This window comes from Mesoplodon mirus (genome assembly GCF_964341445.2).
Source record: "Mesoplodon mirus genome assembly, chromosome: 2".
NCBI classification, from domain to species: Eukaryota; Metazoa; Chordata; class Mammalia; order Artiodactyla; family Ziphiidae; genus Mesoplodon; species Mesoplodon mirus.
The window spans coordinates 195,501,676-195,517,939 of NC_138977.1; the positions used below are offsets into that span (position 1 = coordinate 195,501,676).

The 16,264-nt window shown below is 36.8% G+C and overlaps 1 protein-coding gene across 2 annotated transcripts in view; it reads left to right on the top strand.

The window, feature by feature from the left end:
* Nucleotides 1-16,264, top strand: part of BTAF1 (B-TFIID TATA-box binding protein associated factor 1) — a 94,668-nt gene that overhangs the window by 28,760 nt on the left and 49,644 nt on the right. For both annotated transcript variants that reach the window (XM_082601314.1, XM_082601315.1), the window contains 8 exons: nt 569-698; nt 971-1,039; nt 2,145-2,234; nt 2,933-3,028; nt 3,128-3,304; nt 4,017-4,157; nt 5,210-5,334; nt 8,074-8,194. In XM_082601314.1, coding sequence (XP_082457440.1) covers nt 569-698; nt 971-1,039; nt 2,145-2,234; nt 2,933-3,028; nt 3,128-3,304; nt 4,017-4,157; nt 5,210-5,334; nt 8,074-8,194 — 949 coding nt within the window. The remainder of the gene's footprint in view (nt 1-568; nt 699-970; nt 1,040-2,144; nt 2,235-2,932; nt 3,029-3,127; nt 3,305-4,016; nt 4,158-5,209; nt 5,335-8,073; nt 8,195-16,264) is intronic.

The following is a 16,264-nucleotide window of genomic DNA, read 5'->3' on the forward strand; positions in this document are numbered from 1 at the left end:
ATTCAATAAAGCAGTTACTTGTCTTCTCCTTTGTAATATTTTATTATTAGTCAAGCCTCTGCTTTTGTTCTTTTAGTCATAAAATTTTCCTCAAATTTTCTGCACACATTTTTCATCTTCTAATAGTCTTATCTCTATATTTTTCAAGAACTAGTAAGATTATAGTGTGTTGCTCAGTATATTAGTTTTTTTCAGGGTACAAAAGCCTAAAAAAAAAAAGTTATGCTGGGCCAGATTTAGATTGTTAGGCCAAAAGAGTTTAAAATAAAAAGGAGAGGAGCTGGTTGTAGAGAGAAGGGGAAAAAAGAAGACATTGTTAAATTTGAGGTCCAGTCTGAAAGCAAGACGTCTTTGACCTTTTTACATTTATCAGTAAGAGTACTAAGATAAAGTTTGCTCAAACATTTTAGAGCAGTTAATCTTAGTTATTTGATACATGAAACTGTAAGTAAACCATATAAGCAGAAAATGACAAAACATTTGTTCAAATGATGGATTCTCTTACATTCATTGTGGTTAACATTATCCTTTATTCACTTTTTTTAAATGGTGACTTTTTTTTTTATAGCAATGACAGCACTGATGGGGAACCAGAAGAAAAGAGACGAAAAATAGCCAATGTTGTTATTAATCAGTCTGCAAATGATTCCAAAGTCCTGATTGACAATATTCCAGACAGTTCTCCCTTAATTGAAGAGGTACTATTGAAATGCCCTAAAGTGTCCTTTGAAATTATTTATAATTTTTTCATACTAATGTGTTACTAGATGGTCTATAATAATCTGTCACTTGAGAGAACTTTTATTATTAAAAATCTAAGTATCTTTACTTCATTAGTAAAAACTGTTAATTATTTAAAAATTTAAAAGCCTATTATTATTAGTCCTACAAATAAATACACCTTATTACTTAAATTATTAGCATAAGATAGATCTTTTAAATTAGTAGTAATTCTGTTTTTCTTATTCAGACAAATGAATGGCCTTTGGAAAGCTTTTGCGAAGAACTTTGCAATGACCTTTTTAATCCCTCCTGGGAGGTAGGATTTCTTCATTACAGTTTCTCTCAGCTCTATTTTCTTCGCTAATGATAGGAACCATGTCAAGCACAATCTGTTTTGTCAGAGTTCCTGTTCTTGCCCTGTATCCTTCTCAGAACCACTGGTCAGGGCTCTTCATATCACTCACCTCTTAAATAGAAAGCTTTAATAGACTGATTTTCACCTTTCATACCCCTTTTGACATATTTCTTTAGTGAATTGTTCATTTCTTTTCATTCTTTTAGCTATGATATAAAGAGTTGCATATCTTCCAGACAGTAAAAATTTCATCTGGAAGTGGACAATTTTGATTAAGACCAGTAGTTTCCAAGCAGTAGCTTAGCCTCAGAAATATTTCTTCAAAGAAAACCTTGAACAGGTCTCATGTAAGAGAGATGAACGTGAAGTTCCTCTGGTTGAAATTGAGGGTTGGTAGTCTCAAAACGATTCTGTCTCACTTCATGTGGCCTCTGAGTAATTTTAAAACACTGTTTTGGAATACCCTTTAGCACTCTTTCTGCTCCCTGATGTACTTCTATTTAAAGCTATTCAAATCTTAACTCAAATGGGGTCTTGAATAAGTGGGTGCAGTGTCAGTGGCATGTTTCCTCCCTTCCAGATGACACTGCAGAAGGCTACTGGGCTACAGTAAAGTATTAGTCATGAGACATTTTATTTGAATTGTCTTCCTTTGATGCTTAACACTGGTAGCTTTGGAACTTAGTATTGATGTATTTATTTCTAAAATATTGATGTTTGGGCTATAAAGAACATTATATGATGCTTTTCTCTCCTTTCCTGTGGATGATGCTGAATTCAAGTAGACGTTAGAGGAGTGACCGCCAGGTGGATTAATATCTCAGAAGGAATTTAGAATAGCTGTTTTCTTGCCTTGATTAAAAAAAAAAATTCCACGTAATCAAAATTGTGAAATAAATATATGTAATTCTTCTTGGACAATAGAAGAAAAACACATTCTTGTGAAGTACTGCTTAGTTTGTTCCAATTTCTTAAAAATCTAATATCCCTTTTTCATATTGAAGCAAAGGTAAACACTGTTTCTTAAGCATTTAACCTCTGATATTTGCTTCTTGATTCTTTTTAGGTTCGACATGGTGCAGGCACTGGACTTAGGGAAATCCTTAAAGCTCATGGGAAAAGTGGTGGTAAAATGGGAGACAGCACTTTAGAAGAGGTAAGTGTAAGTGTAGAAAATCAATAATTATCACCAAGTTTCAGTAGGTGGCCACTTTTTCCAAGACAGGGAAGTAACAGAGCCATGAAGTAGAAATGAGAGGTAAATAATAAGAAACATGGAAAGGTGAACATAAAGAAAAAGATAAAAAGGTTAGGAAGAGGTTTATTTATATTATTTATAGACAGGAAGAATGAGTTCAAGGGAAAGATACATCTGGAAATATTGAGTGGAAAAATATGTAGAAGCACTAGTATTTGAGCAGGATATAAGGGATTAGAATGTAGAGTAAGATGAATGAAAGGATAGTTTAAAGGTCAGTAAGCAATATGATTGGTGTTAAAATGGAGACCCTGGTAATAGGCTAGATAATAGATACATGATAGATATAATTAATATCAGAGCAGACTTAAGTGGTTTCTTAATTTCTCTTGGAGTGCAAGTAAAATAATAGAATTCATGAATTTTAAAGGTTTTGGTACAGTATATCTAATAATCATTGAAGAGGATGTGGTTAATATTAAAGATAGTAATTGGGACTATTCCATATTTTGGTTACTGTTCCTACAGCTAAAATAATCTGTCCCAGTATTTTGTTTCAGTTTACTATACTATAATAGTTTAGTTTTAGTTTTTGGACCTAATATGTTTCCCTTAATATGTTTTAATATGTTATTAAGAAGTGATCATTTTAACAGATGATTCAACAGCATCAAGAGTGGTTGGAAGACTTGGTTATTAGACTCCTTTGTGTGTTTGCATTAGACAGATTTGGAGACTTTGTTTCTGATGAAGTAAGTATCGCCTAAGGGAGGCTTTACCCAATCAAATTTCAGATTCTTACAAAATAAGTTTTTTTGCAAATGTGAGTTATCTTACTTTCTCATTTGTAGGTTGTGGCACCAGTTCGTGAAACTTGTGCTCAGACATTAGGTGTGGTGTTAAAACACATGAATGAAACAGGAGTTCATAAGACTGTGGACGTGCTGCTTAAATTACTTACACAAGAACAATGGGAAGTTAGACATGGTGGTCTGCTAGGAATAAAATATGCTTTGGCAGTTCGTCAGGTAAACACTTCAGTTTTTGAAGCATGTATGGGAGAGTTTTTCCCCCTCTTAGTTTATTTTCATTAGTTAAACGAATTGGCCCTGGATTCTTAGTGTTACAGGTAAGCCAGTCCTTCAAGATTTGCCTTGTTAAGGTAGTATCATAGAGATAGGTGATGCTAATAAGAATTCAAGTACAAATTAAAAGATAGGCTTGGAAACCTGTTTCTGTTTCATAGCAAGACCAGTTCTCTGCGAGATTCCTAGTGTATGATCACAGGAGTAGCCTATGGGAGCTGCCTTTATTGGGGCGATTGAAAAGAGGGTAGTTTGGAGTAATGAGAAGCAGGAAGAGATGGCTTTCTTTTCCCTCTTCTCTCGTATTCCCTTTGGTTGTCAGTGGTGTTGAATGAGAAATAGAAGTTAAGGTTCTAGCACAGGGGTGTGTATGTGTGTGTAGTCACACTGGGAATTCATTATCCTGCCTTGAAAACATGTTCTGATGTTTCAAGTCACAATGAATAATGAAATACTTGATACTGTTGTGTTCTTTTTGAAATGAGATTAGTTACATAGGCATCTGTTGATGTTATTTTTCACTTCCATTTACATGATTCTTTTTAAATAAATAAATATTGGAATTTGTGCTTCCATATGTAAATTTAATAATAGATGTTTAAGCACAATAATTGTACTATAGAAAATTAATCTATTTTGATGTACTCTTTTCCAGGATGTAATTAATACTTTATTGCCTAAAGTTTTAACTAGAATAATTGAAGGACTCCAGGATCTTGATGATGATGTGAGAGCTGTTGCTGCAGCATCATTAGTACCTGTGGTAGAAAGCCTTGTGTATCTTCAGACACAAAAAGTAAATATTTTTGCATTTTCTTCATGTAGAGCCTGTTTACATTTGAGGTGTAGCATGTTAGGCAAAACACTGAGACTTTTTTCGCCATTCTCCATTTTTCTTATGACAAATAACCCTCTGATGCATGGAATCTCGATTATATATTATCCTTGGGAAGAGTGAACTGTGTCTATTTATCTTTCCCTTTCATGTACAGAATATGTAGGGAACTTCCTTGAGAAGGAAGTAACCATCCCTTCTTCATTTCATTCCCGGTTTTTAGGCATATGAGATTCTTGTTTGTTTTGATTTTGGTTTTGGCTTTTGGTTTTTTAATCTGGTTTCATCTTTGAAATGCCTCTTTTAAGATTTATCTGACTTCCCTTTGTATTATCAAAACTGGAACACATGTATTTGGGAGTGCGGCAAGCAGTACTTTGAAAGCTCAGAAACTAAATTTGTCCTTTCATGATGATTAGGAATGTATTAAATATATTAAAATTACTTTACTCAGAGAGTCCTGACATGTGTGTCTACACTGTATTGGTTTCAAAGTTTAGTTTTTTACATAAAATAGAGTATTGGATATCTTATTTCCTGAATTCTCCATCCCATTATGAGCCTCATTAGAAAGGGCAGTGCCAAAGTAGAGTTGAGTGGCATTAAAAAGAGGGGTAGAGGGCTTCCCTGGTGGCGCAGTGGCTGAGAGTCCGCCTGCCGATGCAGGGGACACGGGTTCGTGCCCCGGTCCAGGAAGATCCCACATGCCGTGGAGCGGCTAAGCCCGTGGGCCATAGCCGCTGAGCCTGCGCGTCTGGAGCCTGTGCTCCGCAACGGGAGAGGCCACAACAGTGAGAGGCCCGCGTACTGGAAAAAAAAAAAAAAAAAAAAAAAAAAAGGTGGGTAGAGAATTGTTAAAGGCTTCTTAACTTTGCTCAAAACTGGCATTATCCAAGGTCATTGGGATTGTATATGTTGTTGAATCAGTAGTGACTCCTGAGATACAATTTGGCATGGCTCGGGAATATTTCTTGCAAAATTAATAACTGTTTTCTTGATAACTAATCTTACAGGTACCCTTCATTATAAATACATTATGGGATGCTCTTCTGGAACTAGATGATCTAACAGCTTCAACAAATAGTATTATGACTCTTCTTTCATCCTTGTTAACTTATCCTCAGGTTCAACAATGCAGGTAATTATTTCTATTCAGTGGAATAAAGTAAAAAGTGTGTACATACATTTCCAGATAATAAAGCCTAAAAATACAATAGTCTAGCACCTTTTAGAACAGTACTGTAAGTTGGGGATGCCAAAGACAGTTATTTCCAGGAGGACTTTTCTTCTTGACTGTCTAGCCACCAGCTCTTTTGGGGCAGGAACTTAGGTCATATTCTTGGGTTAGTTCATTTATATAATTCTTTGATTTGTTCATCTTGTAATAGTTAACTTTAGAAATACAATTATTTACATATTATTTTCACCTCTAGCCCCAGACTATGGAATTTTAGCCTTTGTGACATTTAGTTAATAGAATTATCGTTGAACATCAGTTTTACTTTTTCCAAAATCTGCTGCTCTGTAAACTTTTTCTTTGTGATGTTCACTTCAACTCTTGTTCTTGATTTCAATAATCAGTCATCAGGAAGGGCATACATAATAATGTAATATAATGTCCAAAGGCAGAGTCTGGGTGAAGCCAAAACATAAACCAAAAATTTAAAGTGTTGTTTATTTTCCTATCCTGATATTTGAAATGAAGCTCAGCTAATTAATGTATTCCCTACCTTTTAGACTGGCTCCTGAATATTATTTTCTATTAATAGTATCCTTGGAGATAGAGAAGAAGAAAATCGTATGCAACAACAACAAAAAAAATCACAGATGAGAAAGTTAATTATTCTTCTTAGCCTAGTGAGAGTGTTCAGTGAATGTTTATGTGATTATGATTATAAATGATTTCTGGTTCTGTGAGTGAGTCTGTTTACAATGAAAATCATCAATGTGTGAAAAATGTTTCAAATAATACTGACCTGCTGGTAGTCCTTCAATGTTAAATTTAGGCTAGTAGGACAGCTCACAAATTGGAGTAGCAAAATAAGTGCCTATAAAATGAAGAAAAAAATTGAAGTGGTAGTGCATATATGGCATTTCCTAATTTTCAGGTGCTTTCATTGGTATAGGGATTAAATCAGTTAATCTATATGAAAGCCCTTCTCAAGCTGCAAAATGCAGGAGTTCTTAATTACTCTATATCAGGGATTGGCAAACTTTTTCTGCCCAGATAGTGATGTTTTGGCTTTGTGGGCCATATGATCTCTGTCAAAACTACTCAACTCTGCCATTGTAGCACAAAAGCAGTCATAGATAATACATATAGGAATGAACATGCCTGCGATCCAATAAAACTTTATTTAAAAAAACCAAGTAGAGTGGATTGGAACTGTGAGCCTTAGTTTGTTGACACCTGCCCTAAATAAAGACTTTGGACTTCTAAAAAAAATAATCAAGTAGACAGTGTCTGGAAATCTAGATAATGTAAAAAAAAAAAAAGAATGTAGTGAAAATTCTGTTAATTCAATGTGAAATAATGTAGTTTTTGATTTTTTTTTTCAAAATTGCCTTAGAAAATTTGCTTCATATGTTGTGATATTTGGCAGATACTTTCCAGCTTATGTAAGAAGAAATGCAGCATGTATTTGGAGCATGAACAGTTACACTATTAACAAGACCTGTTATAATGCTTTTATAATACATATTTGACTTTGTCTTATGTCCGTGTGTGCATGTGTTTTAAGTTATAATTTTATAAGTAAATTTACTAAATGTGTAAATAAATGTAAGAAGTGATGTTCATACAAACTTGTAAGTAATGAAAATAGCATTAAAAGATGGACCTCCTGAGAGGAACCAAAAGAACAGATAAATAGTTACAATGACATATTCTTTTTTCCTCATTTCTTTTTCTACAGAGGTATATATTTCAAGTGCTAGTTATAAATAATTTCCTAATTTGAGGTAACTTTTATAAATGACTCACGGATGTGACAGGAATCTTAGTCCAAGTTGTTAGCCTACACGTGGCTTTGCTTGCTTTCCCATTTAAAATCTAATCTGTGAGAGGCTTCCCTGGTGGCACAGTGGTTGGGAGTCTGCCTGCCGATGCAGGGGACGCGGGTTCATGCCCCGGTCCGGAAGGATCCCACATGCTGCGGAGCGGCTAGGCCCGTGAGCCATGGCCGCTGAGCCTGTGCGTCCAGAGCCTGTGCTCCGCAATGGGAGAGGCCACACCAGTGAGAGGCCCGCGTACAGCAAAAAAAAAGTAAAAAAAAAATAATAAAAGTAATAAAATAAAATCTAATCTGTGAGAAGGAAGATAATTTGAATTTTCCTAACTTAGTAATGCTAGATCAGGATAACATTTCAAATCTACTACCATACCATCTCTTGTTTCTTTTGATATGTGATAGAGATGGCCCCAAAGGGGGTTGTAAGTTATGTGCACCTATTAATTACCCATTGGGGTTAGCCATGGGAAAGTAGTAAGGATTAGCAATCCTGATTTTGTGTAGGCTGACTACCAGCTAAGATACATGCCCCCGTTTTCCTGAGTAAGAACAGACTGAGAATAAGTGAAGTTATATTGGAAAGTTCTAATTTGATAAAGGTTAATTCATGGCATTAGTGCCATAGAACAACCTAATGTTAATATTTCTACTCTTCTTTATGACTGCATTTGCTCTGTCTGTACTGGTACTATAATAACGGTTTTGAATGAGGGTGTTAAGCAAATGTTCATATGAAAATTGTATTGTTTTTTTAGAATTTATTCATCAAAAAAGATGCTAGGTCCACAAGGAATTGATATTTAGATAATGTATCAATAGAGCTTCAACTGAGAATGCGTAAGATTAATTTGTGTCTTCTTTATTAGTATTCAACAGTCACTCACAGTTTTAGTTCCACGAGTCTGGCCTTTTTTGCATCACACTATATCATCAGTTCGAAGAGCAGCATTGGAAACTCTGTTCACTTTATTATCAACTCAAGACCAGGTAAGAACTAATAACCATAGTAATCTTGAAATTTATATAAATTAATTTTGTAAAATAAATATGATCACCAGGTTACCCTTGCTTCACATAAAGATCAGGAGAATGCTAGGCCTAGTAAAATTGTATGGTGACTATGTAGACACATAAGAATGTAATCACCATAAGGGCAGAAATATTTCAATATTTTGTTGTAGGTTGTCTTCCCAGCACTTGGAATATTGCTTAACACATGGGTGACCCTCAGTGAGTATTTGTCGAATGAAAGATTGATTGAATATTCCCTTCCTGTCAGAGACTTGTTATTCATTCTTTGCTTGCTCTGTGTGGTTGACAGTTGGATGATTGGCAAAGCTCATCCCAGGTTAGAAGGCTACATTTGAAGCTCTGCAGTATGACTCTAAAGACTGATAATAAAATTGCTAGGCACTTAACCTCCTCTTAAGGATTACTCAATCTTAAGAGCATGATATTTTGAAGGATAGTATACTTTAGGAATAACACAATGAAATGCCTACAGAGAACCTTCAGGTAATATCATTGTGTGAATGGAATCTGTTAATGAGCTGAGGAGTCCTTGCCCTGTCTGTAAAAGGCTTCACATTCCTATTTTAAAAATAGTCCTAAAGGTCAAACAAAATGCTAGAATTTAGGGAAACACCATAAGGAATCTATTCTTCTATCATGCTGTTATTTATAGATACTGCAGTTTGAGCCAGTGGTCTTCAAAAAGCAGTGATTAATTTTTAGACAGTTTAGTAGGGATAAATGTCTCTTTTGTGTTCACTAACCATGCATTCATATGTGAATTAGGAATATTCCATGTAGACCTACTTTAATCTACAGCATGATGTTGTGTTGCACTACCATGAATCAATGTAAAGTTTCGTTTTGCATTATCTTTTTTGTCTAACCACAGTCTTCTAAGGAAAAACTGTCAGGTCTGTTTTATAATCCTTAGTTGATCAGGCACGGGTTCATATGACAAAACCGGCATGGGTTCTGAATTTTCACTTCATTTCTGTTTTACTTTTGTGAGTTTTGCCTAAATGTTTTTGATGTAAATATTCTTAAATTCACTTTCAGTAGACCTCTTGAAGTTATCAAATTTCTTCCCTTCATGTTGTTGTTGTTGTTGTTTGGAGCAGTTTTAAGTTTATAGAAAAACAGCGAAAAGTACATAGTTCCCATATGCCCCGACCCATATGCACACAGTTTCCCCTTTAGCTAACATCTTGCATTAGTGTAGTACATTTGTTACAGTTGATAAACCAATACTGATAAATTATTAACAAAGACTACAGTTTACATTAGGATTCACTCTTTTTTTTTTTTTTTTTTTAATTTTATTTATTTTTGGCTGTGCCAGGTCTTCGTTTCTGTGCGAGGGCTTTCTCTAGTTGTGGCAAGCGGGGGCCACTCTTCATCGCGGTGCGCGGGCCTCTCACTGTCGCGGCCTCTCTTGTGGCGGAGCACAGGCTCCAGACGCGCAGGCTCAGTAGTTGTGGCTCATGGGCCCAGTTGCTCTGCGGCATGTGGGATCCTCCCAGACCAGGGCTCGAACCCGTGTCCCCTGCATTAGCAGGCAGATTCTCAACCACTGCGCCACCAGGGAAGCCCAGGATTCACTCTTTGTATTATAGATTCTATGGGTTTTGATAAATGTACAGTGGTATGTGTCCACCATTAGAGTATCATAGAGAATAGTTTCAGTGCCCTAAAAAATGCCTGTGCCTCACCTATGCATTTCTACTTTTCCTCTCTTCAGAGCCTTAGCAACCACTGATCTTTTTACTATCTTCATGGTTTTGCCTTTTGCAGAATGTCATATAGTTGGAGTCACGTAGTAGGTAGCCTTTTAAGAGAGGCTTTTTTTCATTTAGCAATACAGAATTAAGGTTCCTCCATGTCTTTTTGTGACTTGATAGGTCATTTCTTTTTATCACTGAATAATGTTCCATTGTATGGATGTAACACAGTTCATATATTCACCTATTGAAGGATATTTTAGTTTCTGTTTGGGCCATTATGAACAAAGTTTTAAACATTCATGTGCAGGTTTTTGTATGGGCATAGTTTTCAGTGCACTTGGGTAAATACCAAGGAGCACAATTGCTGGATCATATAGTAAGAGTATGTTTAATTTTATAAGAAAGTGTCTTCCAAAAGTGGCTGCACCATTTTACATTTCCCCCAGCAGGAATGAGAGTTTGTGTTGCTCTACATCATCTCCCAGCATTTGATGTTGTCAGTGTTGTGGATTTTAGCCTTTCTAATAAGTGTATAGTGGTATCTCACTATAGTTTTAATTTGCAGTTCCCTAATGATATATGATGTTAAACATCTTTTCATATGCTTTTTACCATCTATATTTCTTCTTTAATGAAGTGTTCAGATCTTTCCCCCATTTTTAAATTGGGTTGTTTTCTTATTGTTGAATTTTAAGATTTCTTTGTATATTTTGTATACGGGTTCCTCATTGTTCTTTTAATCCTTTCTGTTCTTTATAAGGTGATTAAGCCACCTGCAGTCTCTTTTAAACTTAACTTTTGTGGCTTTATTTCTTTAGTAATGTCAGCTTTATTTACATTATTAGGAAATCAGGTATTTCATATAAATCAGTTTTCTAAATAGTTGAAACATACTTTTTTGCCACCAAAAATAGTTACCCATTAAAATCATTGACAGGGCTTCCCTGGTGGAGCAGTGGTTGAGAGTCCGCCTGCCGATGCAGGGGACGCGGGTTCGTGCCCTGGTCCGGGAGGATCCCACATGCCGCGGAGCGGCTGGGCCCGTGAGCCATGGCTGCTGCGCCTGCGCGTCCAGAGCCTGTACTCTGCGGCGGGAGAGGCCACGGCAGTGAGAGGCCCACGTACCGCAAAAAAAAAAAAAAAAAAAAAAAAATCATTGACAAACCTGGTTATCATCTTAAAGTATATTAAACATAAGTTTGTTTTGTTTTTTGTTTTTTGTTTTTGCGGTACGCGGGCTTCTCACTGTTGTGGCCTCTCCCGCCGCAGAGTACAGGCTCCGGACGCGCAGGCTCAGCGGCCATGGCTCACGGGCCCAGCCGCTCCACGGCATGTGGGATCTTCCCGGACCGGGGCACGAACCCGTGTCCCCTGCATCGGCAGGTGGACTCTCAACCACTGCGCCACCAGAGAAGCCCATAAGTTAATATTTTTTGATGAATGAGTCACCAGTATGATTTATTGGTCAATAGTGTGCTTGCTTATTACCATATACCGTGGGAATATTGAGATACATGAGTCACACTGCTTCTTTTTCCTCGTTTTTTTTTTTTTTTTTCCCCTCTCAGCTGTCAATTGTGATTTCTCACTTTTGTCCATCTTAAAATCTGGCTCCTCCTCCCATGTTTCAAAATTTTTTGATCCCAAAATTGCTCCAAATCCCCTTCAAAATTTTTTTAGCCCCTCAATGATTGGTTTGTTTGTTTGTTTAATAAATTTATTTATTTATTTATTTATTTATTTATGGCTGCGTTGGGTCTTTGTTGCTGCGCGCAGGCTTTCTCTAGTTGAGGCGAGTGGGGGCTACTCTTGGTTGCAGTGCGCGGGCTTCTCATTGCGGTGGCTTCTCTTGTTGCACAGCACAGGCTCTAGACGTGTGGGCTCAGTAGTTGTGGTGCACGGGTTTAGTTACTCTGCAGCATGTGGGATATTCCTGGACCAGGGCTCGAACCGGTGTTCCCCGCATTGGCAGGCGGGTTCTTAACCACTGCACCACCAGGGAAGTCCTCAATGATGGTTGATACTGGCTATTAAAATTATGTGGTCGGGCTTCCCTGGTGGTGCAGTGGTTGAGAGTCCGCCTGCTGATGCAGGGGACACGGGTTCATGCCCCGGTCCAGGAAGATCCCACATGCCGCGGAGCGGCTGGGCCCGTGAGCCGTGGCCACTGAGCCTGCGCGTCCGGAGCCTGTGCTCCACAATGTGAGGCCACAGCAGTGAGAGACCCGCGTACCGCAAAAAAATAAAAATAAAAATAAAAATAAAATAAAATTATGTTATTGTGAAAACCTCTCTACGATGTTCTGTGATGTTGATTTCTTTTTATTCGGGGCTTTATTTATTTAGGTCCTTTGACCAAATTTGAATTTGCCTTTACTGGCTTGTAAATGAATGCTTTGGCCTTAGCATATGTAAAAGATTGATGATGATGACTGTCATTTCTTATACTAGAACTCTATTGTGTTTGTATGTGATTTGTGGTACGTCAGCCATGACTTATGCATAGGCCCTCAATATTTGTTAAATAAATTTATATAAAATTCAGTGCAGGGTGTTACGGGAAATTATCAATAAGAAAAAAATCCTACATGGTCCTTACCTTGAAAAAATTTATGGTATGATTGTGATAAGACTCTTATGTAATAAGTTGAATAACCTCTGCAAATAAATAATGGAAGACCAGAATATGATAGGTGTCAGGAAGCAGCATTGAAGGCTAGACTAAGTGCTGAAAGATCAGGAGGATTTGGGTTATAAGGTTAAAAAAAGTCATCTTCCCTTACTTCTTCCTATTTAACATCTAATATCTTTAATATGTACTTCTATAAGCATCTCATTTTTCTGAATAATATGTCAGTTTCAAATTAGGCAAGTTATACAGACTGTATTGAACAAAAGAGCTTTTCCAGTCTCCTCCTTTTAGACATTTAAATCTATCCTGCTTCCATATCTTCCGTCCAGTTATTCTGATATGTGCGCAATCCTTTATTTTTCTAGGTTTTAATGTTTATTGTATTTCCTATGTCCTTTTGTGTTTGTTATCTATGCCTCTTCTTTTTCTCTTCTTAAAAAAATTTTAATGGTGTCACTAATGAAATTTTCCATTGTTACTATCTATCCTGTATCTTCAGAGTGTCTTTTTACTGAAAGCGTAGCTGTCAGTGAAACTTAATATTGATGCATGTAGATTATTTTGTGCTTCATCACTGCCCCGAGCCTTGCTCTCCAGTAGCCTCACCATTGGAGGCTGTAGTTATGGCGCATATCACCCACTCTCAGTACATTCCACTTTTTGGCCCCCACGTATATCCTTTACTATTTTGTTTGATTTTTTTTTCTGTTTTTTCCCCCAAATAATACTATAAAGACAAACCCTTTCAGATTACTTTTCTTACTACCACCACCTCTTTTTCATTTTTTTAATTTTGGGAAATTATTTAAATAGAAAAAAGAGGGAATTATAAAACAACATTCATCTATCCACTATCCATACTTGGCATTTGTTATAATTCTTACTTGTTTCAAGTTTTTGTCATCAAAAATGTAAAGAATAAATTGTAAGCCCCTTAGAACATCACCTATTTTCTAATTTACCCATTTTCTTTCTTCTGTATATTTATAAAAAAATATTATTGTCCTTTCCCTAATAGTTGGTTCTTTAAGGTTTGGAATCAGTCTTTGTATATTTAGTTTCTACACAGTCATAGTATTTCTAAAAGGGGAGAATTTGAGTTAAGTCTCAGGATAATTTGGGGGACCATAGCCTCATTTACTTGCAAACTTGTTAGTAATTTGTCATTGCCTACTACATTAGAATTAAATTCCTGTCTTTCTTGTTCTTCTGTTATTTGGCTCTTGTCAGCCTTTTCCTCTGCTATTCCCTAATATGTAATCTGGAGTTAAGAAAATTGTCCACGTCTACCCCTGTATCCCAGTTGTAACCATGTTACGTTCTTTTGTTTGTTTGTTTGTTTGTTTGTTTTGCTGTACGCAGGCCTCTCACTGTTGTGGCCTCTCCCGTTGCGGAGCACAGGCTCCGGACGCACAGGCTCAGCGGCCATGGCTCACGGGCCTAGCCGCTCCGTGGCATGTGGGATCCTCCCGGACCGGGGCACGAACCCGTGTCCCCTGCATCGGCAGGCAGACTCTCAACCACTGCGCCACCAGGGAAGCCCCATGTTACGTTCTTTTGATGAGAGTATCTTTGTACATGGCTCATCACCAACACTACCCGCCCCCAGCCACACCCACATTTTCTCTCCTAAATATTCGCTCCGTTTCTTCCTCGCTGTAACTCTCCTTCAGGGAGCAGGTCAGATCTCTAGGGCCATAAAGTTATTCTGACTTCTACAACTCACTATGATTTTTCTTTATCTAAAACATTATTTAAATAAAGTCATTATGCAGTGAAAAGCATTTATTTAATGGTTATTGTTAATCTTGTGATTTTGGCAACATTATTTGCTTTCTGAGAAGATAGCAGAGTAAACCATGTATGATGCTTTTATCTGTTATTGTGTTCCTCCCATGGCATTACCTGATAGTTATTATAGATTGATTAATAGCTATGTACAGACTCTTGTAATGCAAGCCCATGGTCTCTTACCTGCAATTTTGAAATCCAGCACTTTTGTAAGTTGGATCAACTTATAAAGCTACTTATTTGGCAGAAAAACCTGACCATTCTGAATAAGTCTTTATCCTACTTAATGTGCCTATTCACAAATTTTGCTGCAGAAATATTAGTATATTTTATTCAGATGCTGCCTCAGACTCTATTGAGGATATTACATAACATATGGTATATACAACCTCATTACTGTTCTAAAATTTGAAAAAATTCTGAATTTTAAAACATATTTGGCTCCAGGGAATTTGGACGACAGATGTTAGGCCTGTTGTGACAATAAAATCTACCTTCATATAGCTTGCCTTACTTTTTTCTGAGCTGCATTCTATCACTGTTGTTTCCTCTTCAGTGGTTTAATGAAAAGATTCCTTAACTAAACAGAGAATCTGGGTTCTAACCTTAGCTCTACCATTTGTTAGCTTTATGACCTTGATCAAGTTTATTTAACCCTCTGGTGATAATCTCTATTGATCCTTTTTCAGAGTTATATATTGACCAAGTAAGATACTGTATATGAAAGTGCCTTAATTCTGTACAAATACAAATTATTAATAGTACAGACATAACAATAATAATTAACATTTACACTTCTGGGAAATCTCTCCTAATAATTTCAAAATCTTATTTGTATTCTAGGGTGTAAGAATGATATGTAATTGTAGTAATAATAATCCAGGCTATTATTGAGAGCTTAACTTTATGCTGTGAATTTCAGTAAGCACTATAAATGGGGTGGCTATTGCCATTCCTATTTTGCAGATGAGGGAACTGATGATCAAAAATTAAGAAACCTTCCCAAGCTCACAGCTACACATCTCATAGTAAGCGACTCAGCTCAGATTTAGATCCAATTCTCGCTGACTTTCAGCTTCTAGTTTTAGAAGACAAAATGGAATGTGTCTCTTGAGTTACTTTCCCATTTCTGAATATGAAGTCACCTTAAGTCCAAAGTGAAAAAAACTTCAGAGCTAATTTACTAGTTAGCTCTGTTTTGGTTTCAGTTCCTAGCTTCTCAGCCTATTCCCCTCAATAATTCCAAGGTAATTTGGTGAGGCCAAACCTCACTGTAGCTCAGTGCATCAGTACCTCATAAAGACTGATGCCTCTATTCCATTGGAAGTATTTTGATTATCTTTAGTAATTTTGTGTTTTGTTTTGCTTTGTAAAACCAGAAGACTTTATAAAGAAGATATCCTAAATCTTAAAATTTATCCGATCATAAGTGTGTATGCATAGCACAGGAAGATCAGCTCGATGCTTTGTGACGACCTAGAGGGGTGGGATAAGGAGGGTGGGAGGGAGGCTCAAGAGGGAGGGGGTATGGGGATATATGTATACATACAGCTGATTCACTTTGTTGTGCAGCAGAAACTAACACAACATTGTAAAGCAATTATACTCCAGTAAAGATGGGAAAAGAAAAGTGCGTATGCAGATATGCTCATCTCTAAAATGTTTTTGTGTAGAATCACAGTTAATATAGTTATTTATGAAATAATAAACTCTCATTTCTTTTATTTATTTATTTGGCCGTACCATGCAGCTTGCGGGATCTTAGTTCCCTGATTACGGATCAAATCCGGGCGCCCCCGGCAGTGGAAGCGCAGAGTTCTAACCACTGGACTGCCAGGGAATTCCCGAAATGTCATTTCTTTTAGACTTCCATGTGACATACCTTGGCATCTGTGAAAA